General features: G+C 43.1%; 1 protein-coding gene across 3 annotated transcripts in view; it reads left to right on the top strand.

Annotated features, from left to right (window-relative positions):
• The window catches only part of AFAP1 (actin filament associated protein 1), a 125,040-nt gene that overhangs the window by 68,135 nt on the left and 43,339 nt on the right, over nucleotides 1–13,566 (top strand). For all 3 annotated transcript variants that reach the window (XM_075420453.1, XM_075420455.1, XM_075420454.1), the window contains exon 4: nucleotides 11,742–11,850. In XM_075420453.1, the coding sequence (XP_075276568.1) occupies nucleotides 11,742–11,850 (109 nt within the window). The remainder of the gene's footprint in view (nucleotides 1–11,741; nucleotides 11,851–13,566) is intronic.

A 13,566-nucleotide genomic window follows, 5' to 3' on the forward strand; every position in this document is an offset into this window, starting at 1 on the left:
GAGGAGAAGATCACCATGTTTGAGAGACAGTCATGTTGGTTCACCTCTCTTGAGCCTGCTTACTGCGAGGGCTTGTGTCTTTTAACCTACTTTCCCCATCTCTGCATCAGTAGCTACTTTTATGATATTTTCCCGCTCTTGGCAGGCAAGAAACAGTGCTAGGTGATGGGTCTGGAGGAATGTAGAGGCAGTGCTCTGCCTGTGCCTCACAGTGCTGCTGGTCGTTCAACACCTGGGATCTTGTCATTGCACTGTCACCAAGTTGCATTGAAGTGCATTTTCCACTGAGGCAAGAGAATACGATCCTGTGTGTCCTGCTGCTCAGATGTGCCTGAGGATTGCTGTCTTAGATTATCCACAGCATGACAGTGACAAAATACTTCTAGGCTTCAAGCATTTGGTTGTCATATTACATCTGACAGTCGATGATTTCAGTGCCCTGTACCATCCAACAAAATCAAACACAAACAGCTCACAGCTATTTCGCATGATTTTCACAGTAAAAGTGAGTATATATTTTATTTTTCTTGGAATATTGACAATTTAATAATTATTTAACCGCAACAAGTGTCCAGCAAGATGCCAGAACCCCTGTAGATATAAATCAAAAGGATGAGTCATCTTCCTCTAACCCTTTGCTGCAACATACACAGTCGCTCTGTAGGAGTGTTTCATATAAATGCATTTCCTATTGTGGAGAAGCAATTTGACAGCCTCCCTTTATCTGGCTGCCTGTCAGGTACACTTTCAGGTATTTATTAGAAAATACTGAAAGAAGACAGTGTCCTTGGAGAAAAAAAAAAAAAATCATCTTGAAGTCAAAAAGATTGTTAAGGTGGTAAGTCACCAGTTACACTAATCATTCGTTGAGCAACAACCAAAAAGTGCCAGTCTTAAACATTCCTCTAAAATGTGCAGTCAGGCTAGTGCCGTAACAAAAGCAAGGGGCTCATGTGCCAGGTGGGTACGTAGGAATCTTTATTTCATCTGGCTTTTTCTTCTACCACTGAAAAGCAGTTGTTATTCTGTGTTCTTCTTAAAAGATAATCTTAAGATAGTATTAGCCTTGGAGTTTTTCTCTCTGCAGAAAATTTTTAAAAGCCACAGAAATAAATTTGACAAAAATACAGTTGTTTTGTTCAGAGCTGGCTTCTGTGATAAAGGAAGAACTAAAGGGGCCTTTTTGATTATTCAGTTCAGTCACTCATACTGCTGGCAATTATAAAGTATTAACCCTTTCATAGAATCATAGAATCATAGAAAGTTTTGGGTTGGAAGGGACCCCTAGGGGTCATCTAGTCCACCCCCCCCACAGCGAGCAGGGACACTGCTAACTAGATCAGGTTGCTCAGAGCCCTGTCCAACCTGGTCTTGAATGTTTCCAGGGATGGGGCCTCCACTACCTCTCTGGGCAACCCGTTCCAGTGTTTCACAACCCTCATTGTAAAGAATTTCTTCCTTATATCCAGCCTAAACCTACCCTGTTTTAGTTTAAAACCATTACCCCTCGTCCTGTCACTGCTGTCTCTACTAAAAAGACTGTCCCCATCTTTCCTATAGGCTCCCTTTAAGTACTGAAATGCTGCAATCAGGTCTCCCCGCAGCCTTCTCTTCTCCAGGCTGAACAAGCCCAACTCTCTCAGCCTGTTCTCATAGCAGAGGTACTCCAGCCCTCGGATCATTTTTGTAGCCCTCCTTTGGACCCGCTCCAACAGTTCCATGTCCTTCTTGTGCTGAGGGCTCCAGAGCTGAACGCAGTACTCCAGGTGAGGTCTCACCAGAGCAGAGTAGAGGGGCAGAATCACATCTCTCGACCTGCTGGCCACGCTTCTCCTGATGCAGCCCAGGACACGGTTGGCCCTCTGGGCTGCCAGCGCACATTGCCGACTCATGTCCAGCCTTTCGTCTATCAGTACCCCCAAGTGCCTCTCAGCAGAGCTGCTCTCGATCCTTTCATCCCCCAGCCTGTATTGATAGCGGGGATTACCCCGACCCAGGTGGAGGACCTTGCACTTGGCCTTGTTGAACCTCATGAGGTTCACACAGGCCCACCTCTCCAGCTTGTCCAGGTCCCTCTGGATGATATCCCGTCCTTCTGGTGTCTCGACCGTACCACTCAGCTTGGTGTCATCTGCAAACTTGCTGAGGGTACACTCGATGTTGCTGTCCATGTCATTGATAAATATATTGAACAGCACCGGTCCCAGTACGGACCCCTGAGGAACTCCACTCGTCACTGGTCTCCATCTGGACTTTGAGCCGTTGACCACTACCCTTTGGCTGCGACCATCCAACCAATTCCTTATCCACCGAACGGTCCACCCATCAAATCCATGGCTCTGCAATTTAGAGAGAAGGATGTTGTGGGGGACCGTGTCAAAGGCTTTACAAAAATCCAGATAGATGGCATCCATAGGTTTTCCCTTGTCCACCCTTGTTGTTACACCATCATAGAAAAGCCACTAGGTTGGTGAGGCAGGACTTGCCCTTGGTGAAGCCATGCTGGCTATCTCGAATCACCTCCCTGGCCTCCATGTGCCTTAGCATATCTTCTAGGAGGATCTGTTGCATGATCTTCCCAGGCACAGAGGTGAGGCTGACAGGTCGGTAGTTCCCAGGGTCTTCCTTTCTACCCTTTTTGAAAAGGGGCACAATGTTTTCCTTTTTCCAGTCACTGGGGACTTCCCCTGACTGCCATGACTTTTCAAATATCATGGAGAGTGGCTTGGCAACTACATCAGCCAGTTCCCTCAGGACTCTGGGATGCATCTCATCAGGTCCCATGGACTTCTGTACATTTAGGTTCTGCAAGAGGTCCCGAACCTGGTCTTCACTTACAGCTGGAGGGATTTTACCCTCCTGGTCTCCTTCATGCCATTCATCGACTCGGGAGGGGTGAGGAGAGAGGTTGCCAGTGAAGACTGAGGCAAAAAAGTTGTTGAGTACCTCAGCTTTCTCCTCATCTGCTGTTACCAGTTTGCCGGTCTCGCTCATGAGCGGGGGTGCGCTTTCTTTGACCATCTTTTTCCGGCTGACATACCTGTAGAAGCCCTTCTTGTTATTTTTCGCATCCCTTGCCAAGTTCAGCTCCAGCTGTGCCTTGGCCTTCCTGACCCCATCCCTACACAACCGGGCAGCTTCCCTATACTCTTCCCAGGAAGCCAGTCCCTGCTTCCACTGCCTGTGCAGTTCCCTCTTCTTCCTTAGTTTGACCAGCATCTCTTGTCTCAGCCATGCTGGTCTCTTCCCTTCTCTGCCCGACTTCTTACACTTGGGGATCTTGCGCTCTCTGGAATACATCCTTAAAGACCTGCCAGCTCTGTTCTGTTCCCCTGTCCCTGAGGACCATTTCCCAGGGAGTCCTTCTGACTATCTCCCTGAAGAGCTGGAAATTTGCCCTCCTAAAATTTAGGGTCCTGACTATGCTCTTCGTTATTCCCATTTCCCTCAGTAGCGTTAGTTCCACCAGCACGTGGTCACTGCAGCCCAGGCTGCCTCCGATCTTGACACCCCCAACGAGCTCACTCGCATTGGTGACCACCAGGTCTAGTATCGCATCCCCTCGGGTAGGGGTGCTTATTACCTGGCTTAAGAAGTTGTCTTCAATGCATTCTAGGAACCTGCTGGATTGCCTACAGCTTGCCGTGTTGCTTTTCCAGCAGATGTCGGGGTGGTTGAAGTCCCCCAGTAGGACGAGAGCCTGCGAGCACGAAGCCTCCTGGAGTTGGAGGGTGAACGCTTCGTCTGTCAGCTCCTCTTGATCTGGCGGCCTGTAGTAGACACCAACCAGTAGGTTCCCTTTGTTGCCTCTCTCTCCGATTCTTACCCATAAGCTTTCGACCTGCTCGTGGTTATTCTTCAGGGACAGCTCTTCACTCTGTAGTGTTTTCTCGATGTAAAGGGCAACGCCCCCGCCCTTCCTTCCTCGCCTGTCCCTTCTGAACAGCCTGTAGCCATCAAGAGCCACATTCCAGTCGTGGGATTCATCCCACCAAGTTTCCGTGAATCTTATAAAAATCTTTCAGAATCTTATAAAAATCTGTTTGCTGTCACTTAGGTGTCTTCAACCCACTATTTCAATTTGAAAGGCTGTTCCATCATCCCAGTGCTCATTGCCAGCCTTTGTCCTTGCGTTTAAGTAGCTTTTTTTCCTCACCATAGTACCTGTGCCTCAGATAACCTTTGAAATCACAATCATATTCCTCTCAGGTTTCATTTCACTCCATTGCGTGTAAGAAAGGCTCTGTCAGTTGCATTTTGAGCTGTAGGTTAATTCTGTTGAACTAGTTCCCATATCAGTATTTCTCCAAAGCACCTGCTGTAGGTTCGTGTTCTAGGTCAGTCATGAGTGACCAGAACGGCAGTCTTCTGGACATGATTCTGTTTGCATAAGGATTAAGGACAAAGAAATATTGGCAGCCTCCTTTTTGTTGATCGTGTCTTGCAGGACGCTGTAGTTGCCATTCCCATTTCCCCTGGCTGGAGTTGGTGCCTTACTGTTGGTGATTTATTTCACATTTGCAAGAGGTATCAAAGAAAAGTTTTAGTTAAAGTGATTTCCTTCTCAGTTCACTTACAATATACCTTTATAACAGTGCACCATATTTCAAAGTTTTCTTCAGCTTCTTCTAAGCGGCTGGACTGAGCTGTTCCTGACTGCCTGTAACTGGAATTCACATTTAGACTGGATGAGCTCAGGTCGGGTTTAGCATAGGATTGAACTGCTTTATTGTGAAGCTGTATGCCCTCTTGTCTGGCTTTACTAGATGCTGATGATCTTTGGCCTCCATAGAAGAAAGCTGTTAAATTACTAATGCCACAGATTTGATAGGATATTGTCCCACCATTTTTCATAACATGCTTGCACTTGTGGCCTCAGGTTTTTGGTTTCTTGTTTGTATGCTATAGCTGTCCATAAAACACCCTCCCTGTGCTGACGCTTAGGGACCAGCCTATTTGCTGTCCTAAACATGCTCGTTAATGTGCTGTGCAGAAACACGTGGGAGAGGAATTAGGCCAGTAAGTACCAAAGTCTTCTCTTGTTTTCGTTTGATGCAGTGCTCAGGCCCTGAAAGAATGTTGTTCCGGTGGAAACGGTGTTGCCCACACTTTTCTCACTGTGTTGCCTTGTCTTGTCGACACTGTCATGTTGCGTACCTGGATGAGCTTGTTAACTTCTGGAATTGGAAGGTGATTTTGTCTTTGCTGAGGAACACAGACAGTGCTTTGAGCAGTTACAATAACTGCCTCTGACTGAGGGACCCATGCTGCTTAAAATTCAGATTCATCTTTCTCATGTAGTATACATGAAAGTGTTCCCCAGTGTTAATTAAACCCCATTTCTCTTCTTGGTACACCCAGACCCTTTGCTTGATATGAGTCAAGTCTGTTGTTTCGTCTGAGTGATGCTTCCAACTGGCTGTGTAATAATCTTTTATTATAAAATCTGAATGATACAGAAATATCGGGAGTTTGTTCGTGGCTCATTCTTTTTCACTTTTGAATTATTTCATCAGATCTGCTGTTACTTCCATGTAGTCTGGAATTTATTTCCGCTCCTGTCTTCCATTGAGTTTGGGTGTAACTCGTTGCAGCTATCGGTCCTTTCAGTGGTGCGTTCTGTGCTCCAGTCTTTTCAGTTTTATTTAGTATCTCAAATGTTAACGAAATACAGTGGCAAGAACTGAGATTTAAGCTTATGCCTGTATTCTGCTGCAGGCTGACGTTGCCATCAGAGAGATGCAAGAACCAACTGGGTTCTCTGCTTAGTTGATACACTGTGTTGCTTTCTTGCTGTTCCCATTTGATCATCTTCAGTGCCATCTTTACCTTCCTGGTGCTTAGGTAAAGGAGCTATCGGGTTATCTAAGCAGAACTCAGGTGTGCTGTATTTTGTGTAATGGTATCTCAGTTCCTGGTGAGGTTCCTGTGTAAATGCTCTCCAGACAATCTTCAGATCAAACTGTGGAGCCATAGTACACCCTGATTAATTCTTTAAATGCGAGCAAGTCTGTTCAGATCCCTTTCCCATCATCAGGCTGTGCTTTCTGAGGCTGCAGTCTGTTTGTAGTCACTATACGCTACATACTAATTGCTTTTCCGGAGATACCTTTCATTAGGCATTCACCCCTGAGTCAGCAGACATACGCTTAGGCTGTGTCAGATATACCTCCACTCCCTGGAGGACCATGTACAAAGTGTGTAGCTTCTGTTGCTCTTAGTCTTAAACCCTTAGTCTTAAACAGAAGCTTCACTGTGCTTATACTCATCCTCCACCTGGTAGTCACTTCTGCTGGCGTCTCCTCCTTGCCCTCATCCCTGCCGCACTGCAGCAGGAGCTGTGGGTTACCAGTTTGGCTCTGTGCAGGGTCGCTGGGGGTTGCTGGGCCTCCCATCATGTCTGACTCTGCCTGTTGATTTCTTGACAACTCCTTTTGTTTTTTTCGTGGTAGCCCCAGTGTCCCAGAGGCATGTGCTGTAATGGCTTGGGTGCCCTCGGTAATGGCTGGCTGGGACCCTGCCGGCCACCCATCACACAGCCCTGTTACCCACCGTGGGGTGGGACTGATGGGATCACTCCGTTCCAGAGAGCTGAGTTTGGTGTCTGCCTGGCTGGGTCACTGCCTTTTGTCGGATGTGCTCAGGAGCCGAAAAGAGATGTTGTTAGACTTCCTTCACATTGTTTGGCTCCCGGTTTTGTAGGATCTGGCTGACAAGCTGAGAGATTAATAACCTTACAATGCAGAGCTGAGGTCAAATGAAGAATTCTTCTCAGCTTCTGCTTGTCTACACTCAGGCTAGTATTTCACTCCTGCACAGCTCAGTATGGTCTTAGCATCCCATATAGTCAGCGCTTTTGTCCTGAATAAATCCAAGGTCCATCCAGGTCCTCAATGGCTGGCAATAAATGGTGATTTCTTTTTAGTGCCTGGGCAGTTTTGAGTTTATCTGAAGGCTTTCATACCAAGTGTGTGGCAAGTACCGGTGCCCATTTTCCAGCCTTTACAGTGGTATGAAGTAGCCTGCTTCAAATGTGCGGTCAGTAATTTTGCCAGTTGTACTGTTATTCAGTTTGTTGATTTATTTTGCTTTCTGGACCTCCATTTTTTTTACATGTGGCAAAAGGGATCATAAATGTGTTCCCTCTCCCAGGCTGAGGATGCATCAGGGTTGTGCAGAGGTCAGGTCTGAGCTTGCTCCAAAGCAAATGGCATGTGCATGTGTCAAGGTTTCTTCTTGACAGCCCACATTTGCCTGCTGGCTTCTGAATAACTTTATTATGCATCACCAGTGCGTGACCACTTTTCCAGTCTCATGTTGCTGCTTCTCAGTGTTGAGGGGTTACGTAGCAGCTGGCTCCACAGCCTGGCTGGATCCGAATTGGTGGTTGATCTAATAACACGCGTGCAAGCATGGCCCTTGAATTGCTGGCAGCCTTTGCCTGCAGCACGGGCGTACTGACAGTATTTGCCTCTGTTAAAGTCACTGCTTTCCACTGGAAATCTCCACATCCTAAATCATTGCATAAAGGGAGGTGTTTCTTCCTAGTTCCTACATAGCGTAAGTCTTCATTGGGGTGTAAAGCGGTTTTATATCCTCAGTTCCCTATATGGTGACATTTATTCTCCTCTGTATTTCATGCTGCTTTCCACACTATATACTTTCATGTCATCAGCGGATATCAGCTAGACTATCCCTAAAAAAATTGTTCCTACCTGTCTTGGTAGGTACCCTTGGACAGAAGGGGGAAATAAAGTATTTCATCTCCCAAGATAAAGAAAGAAAGAGTTCAGTTGTGGTCTGTGGAACACAAAGGAGCAGGTGGAGGGGCAGACTGTAGCATGCCGCAAAATCAGTGTTTCCACTAAGACTGTTTCATAGTGTTGAGTAGAATAATGAGTTTTACTACCCAGATAAATATTGCTGATTATGTGGAGATACTTGTTTCTTTCTCTCAACAATCCCTCCTGTAAACAGGAGTTGGGCATCCCGTGCACAGTCCAGTCTTTAAGGTCTGCAGAGATCTCAACTCTGTAGTGTAATTGTCAGCCGACCCGCTTCTTGGTGTCAGATAAAGCTTCTCTCATTTGGTCTCAGACCCAGCACCTGACAATCACCTTTAACAGTTCGGTTTCAGTATTACTGGTATGGTTCTGGGCAACAATATCTCACTCGTATTTGTCTCTTCTCCTCCAGTGCTAAATAAAAAATAAAAATAATGGTGATTTTTTTTTTTCTAATTCTGTTCTGGTTCCTGTGGTTAGGCAAGGTTATTTGTTCTGAAAGCCAGCATTCTCTAGTTTTCTTCTGTGTAACCTGTTGTAAAAAAAAAAAAAATGTAGAAATTCATGCTGATGCCTTCCTTGCAGGTTGCCAGGTCTTTCCTCCTGATACCACTCAAACTACACAGTTTCTAGGGTTTTTGAGATTTAATCCTTTTATAGAATATGTAAATAGCTTTGTGGGTTTTATGGCATTTTTATATTTCAGGTAAACTAATGAGAAGTTATTGAATCAAGAATTATTTCAGTTCATAACGCATAACTTCATCATAATCCTTCCACTAAAAAATTGCACAGTTGAAAGGACTAAACAATACAGCTAGCAATAGTAAAAAAAATTAAAGCAGTGTAGATATTAGTAAGTAATATTGGAATGCTCAGATCTACTTTTTACATTTCTTGGTGCTCAAACACTTAAATATTCCATAGCTCCCAAAAGATGTAGCTGTTTATGGTACAGATTTGTGTGAGGTATTTTTATTTTGTATTAAATCAGTTGGATTATCTTGTAGTATTAAAGCAGCCTTGCTTTAATCAGAAAGTATTTAATGTTGGGTGTTTCTGTTTCTCCAATTTTTATTTTTTTTTTTTCTGAAAAGCCCTTTTTTATAATTGTTTTCAACTTTGTTATGGCAAGCACTGCAGAAGGCATTTCAGAAAGGAGGGCCTGGTTAATTCGGCAATGGATTCCATCTGTGTTGACGTTGGCTGCACGGCCCAGCCCGCCCCAGCTGGGTGAAGTAACGGGTGCTCCAACAGGGTCAGATTCAGACAAGCACCATTTGTGTTTCATTTCCTTTTTTCTTTCTTTCTGAATAACATTTTGTCTAAAAACAAGGATTTTTTTTCTCCTCTCCTGATCTTTATTGGAACCTCTTATTTGTTTCTGGCTAGAAGATATCTTTGAAACCTTTGTGCTGTGGCAAGTTACAATTGGAATGACTGTTGGGATGGGTATTTTCTGGGTGAATAAGGTTTAATAATGATAGGAATTTCATATATTGTATATATACCTGACAGGGAAAATTGTTTAAGGCTAGAGCAAGATATTAATATATTTGTCTTATGAAAGGGGTGGTATGAATCTGCACTGCCCCAGGAGCAAACCTTGACCCCAGCTCACGTGGGCAAGGCTCTGCTCACCTGCATGAAGGGAGAAACTGCAAAGACTTGGGAGGCCGTTCCCCCTCTTGTGTCGAGCAGTTCAGGCCACACAGAGCTGAAGCGTGCAGGTGTGTAGGGCAAAATTCATAATGTGCTGTCAATTTTCCAATGTTAATGAACATGGAATATTTTTTCATGTCCCTTATGCCTGTTGCGCAGCAGCAGCTAACCTTGAAGACTCATTTATTTTGTACTGATGTGCATATTTGCCATTTGGGTTATTTTTCAGCAGAATCACAGGGAAACTGTGCTGAAAGTCATATTTTTTCATTGTTTTGCTTCTTTGACATATAATTTCTCTAGCAAAACTGGTCTGTGAGGAAAACTCATTTGGTTCACATTGCAGATAACAGTAATTGCCATCTCTTATCTGTAATTGAGTGTGACACGTGAAATTGGCTATATCATTTGATATAGAAATAATATTAGTGTAAATCTCAATCTGACCAAGAATTCCTGTGTTCTGTCACGAATCTGTTCATTGTTTGTGAGGAAGTTTGTGATTTTGCTCGCGCACAAAAAGAAGTCAGCGCTGGATGAGCTGAAGCACAGGTTTATTCGCTAGCTCCTCGTCTTCCTCACATCAGGAATACGCAAGCACTCACCTGCAAGGTGGAATGACCTACTCAATGTGAATTTAACTACAGAGCACACTAAAGGTGGGACTCATCTTGCTGAGGTTGTTAACCAGCCTAGGTGTGTAATCAGTAATGAGATTTGGAGATGTCTAGGTCTGAAATCTGCGAAGATGGATCCAGCCCTGAATGTGCCCACAGAAGCAATTTCATTATAGCTAATGCCATGTGTTATTAAAGCTCAGCTTCCTCCCAGGTAGGTTTAGATCTATAGCAAAAGAGGAGTCCAGTCACTGTGGCTTCATCTATGTTATGTGGAAGAAGGCTCTATGCCTCTACTAGACTGTTCAGCCCATTGAGTGGCACTCCAGAAGTGTTGGTATCTGACCATGAGCAAAGCCCAGCCTGACTGGTTTCTTACTTTGGTATCTCCATTCGTTCCCCGAGTTTAGACTGCATCAGTCCAAGGCAGACAAAAACCATTACGTCTCTTTCCTTACATGAAAAAAGAGAAAGATGTATTGGAAAAATGTTACTACAGAAATGGGATTGTGCTTGCAAGTTATATTTTTGTAATCATACAATAAACTACTGATGTTGGAGAAAAATTTCAGTATTTTCTCCAATATGAAAATATGGAACTAAAAACATATGGCAAATATAATTGAGTTCTGTAAAATACAGTTGTTTTGGTACTTGTTAAGGAAACAGTAAAGTCATATGGAAGAAGTCACAGAGTACTAAATTTATTTTGTTACTATATCAACATACCAGCATTTGGTCAGTTTTAAATTTAAAACAGGTTTATATTTAGAAAAGAAGCATTTAGAGTTTGGCCTGGTATTTGAAATATTTATTTTATCATATAATAGTTTCTTGGTGTTCCAAACTTTTCATTGGTTGTAGCTCAGTTTTCACTATGTAGAAACGGCACTTTAAAAATTAATGTCTGTATTAAGAATTGATTTGCCATTGAAAACCAAAATGCACTGTGAAAATGTGGTCTAAATTATCTCTCCTTGATGTCTGCCACCCCACGCTGTTGAACTTTTCTGAACTGACCAACCAAACTGTTCATTGCTGTAATATGAATCATTTTAGGTGTAAAATACTAATAAATAAGGCTTAACACTGTAAAATGGTCCATACACAGAAGTGTTTTTCCTACATAGACCCTTTAGACTTCTAGTTCTTAGAGAACTATAGCTTTTCAACATTTTTACCACTTAGTGCTGTTGTAGAAAGAGCTTCTTTTAATGTAGCTGTTATCTTGATTTTGCAATCCTTAACAATGGCAAGTAGGATCCTACTGTGTTTATATCCCCAAAGGACTCAGTTGGACTATGTGCAAAAAGGTTCTGCTTCCTTATCACGAGTGGAGGAAAAGGTCTTGACAATAATGATACAATTTTAAATGTTGTGAAGCATAATTAAGTCACTTTATTGCCTCAAAATCTCAACCTCTACTTGTTACTGTTTAATTATAACAGCATATGAGGAGCTTGTGACTTGGACTTGTTTCACTTCTGAAAGCTGCTACCCTGCAGAATGGACCTTATTCAAAGGTCATCTAATTCATCCCTCCGGATTCTTGTCTTTAGACGTAGCTAACAAAAGAAATAGTTGCAAGAGCAGCCATTTGGTTTATAAGGCTGGTAACATTAGCACTGATTGTGGACAGATGTTCACAACTCCTTTTTCTCTTTTCTTCTTCTTTTAGCCACCAGATAATGGGCCTCCACCATTACCAACATCTTCCCTTCCTGAAGGCTATTATGAAGAGGCAGTGCCACTTAGTCCTGGGAAGGCTCCTGAGTACATCACTTCCAGTAAGTAATCTGTATCCAGTTTCTGAGCAATTGGTAATTACAATGTCCTTCGGCTCTTTTAGTATTTGACACCTACATCTTTATTAGTGCTGTGGTACTGTGTCGTAAGCGTGGCTTTGAGCATCTGGAGCCGGTTCTGGTTATCCTCATTGTCCATGCATTGGTTTGGTTTGCAGAACTGTTTTGGCGTGTACAAACCAGGCTCCTTTTAGAGGAGACTAAACCTGGAGCTCAAGTTAGGTGCACATAAATATGTTTCAGCTGCTATTGGAGACAGAGGGTCCAAATCAGCCACTGGTATTTTGGACAGATTTGAGCCATGAATGTGGTGGGGACATTGGCCCAGGGCTCCAGACTTCAGCATCGTCCAGCGTAAAACTCTCTAAACTGGCACTGCTGTAAACGTACAGGTCTCAGAAACCTCTAATGGTGTGCCTCTGTTGCAATGAATTACTTGCTAAAGTAGACAAATAAAAAGAAAAGAGGAATTATTGAGAAGCTGCATTTTGCAGCGTTTCTGATGACACATTGTGGATAGGGATAAATCACTCATACTGGCTCCTACAAGCCTTGTTTGATGCGCGAGACAGTATTTTAGAGACTATGCATTTAGTGCAAAAGGCAGAGAGCTGCCTCCTAACTGACAGCCAGAATGTCCTTCTGCAGCATGCCAATGCTCCTTCTCATGTCCAAATACTTACCCACAGACCTATGCACCTAAGTGGAGCTACGCTGAGAGCACGCTGGTGAAGCGATGTAGTCACTGCTGTGAGCACTTACACAGGGTCAGTCAACGGGACATTATGTACCAAAAAACTGCAAAGGTTTTCCCTTTTGCTGCTTTTTTATTGGCTGGGGTAATTTATTACTTGTGTATGGCTGATTTACCACTAATCGTTACTTTCTGTGGCCCAAAGATTAAAGGCATATCTTCCCCCATTTTGTAGCCATTTTTATTATCAGAACCAGAACAAATGAATAAAATGATATCTCTGTTCTTAAAACACATGCGTAGGAGTCACCTTAGAATATTAATTATTCACTTGTACACTGCACAAAATGAAGTTGTCTTAGTTTACCTAAGAAATTCAAGGTAAGAAAGAGTTTCATATACTGTAAAATAAATGAAGGACCATACAGCCTTAGCAGAGCAGCAAAATCACTCCTCTCTTCATTTCCTCCCTTGAAATGCTGCAGGGTGGTCCTGCTACACCCTGTAATTCAGTGAACTGCTGATTTGTGTTTTGTCATTAAACCAGAGCCATGCTCAGGCAGAAAAATGTTAATAGAACAAATATTAATAGCACTGCTGAAGGATCACCTGGGGGAAAAAAGACAAAATATGAAACTAATTTCTTATTTTACTTAACCATCCAAATCCGTAAAAGTATTTAGGATATCAGCCTTAAAGTTCATTAATAATTCCATTATTTAAGTGTGTATATATATCCAGACATTTAAAGCTCTGTTAGTGTAACTTATCATCTCACTTGCTGTGATTTTGCTGTATTTGCTTATGTCCCAAACTCCTTATCATCTCTTTTAATTTGTGTTAAAAGTATTCAGTTCTTGATTGGTAATGAAGGTGCTTTTAAATTCAATATGCTGTTAGTAATATATCTCCACTCAAGTAAAACTTCCACTAGTGTGTGTGGTAATTAAAGTAAGCCACCAAGGCAGTGTGTTAATGAAAGATGTAACTTTAGCAGTTCAGAC

Source organism: Opisthocomus hoazin, chromosome 5 (assembly GCF_030867145.1).
Source record: "Opisthocomus hoazin isolate bOpiHoa1 chromosome 5, bOpiHoa1.hap1, whole genome shotgun sequence".
In the NCBI taxonomy this organism is placed as follows: domain Eukaryota; kingdom Metazoa; phylum Chordata; class Aves; order Opisthocomiformes; family Opisthocomidae; genus Opisthocomus; species Opisthocomus hoazin.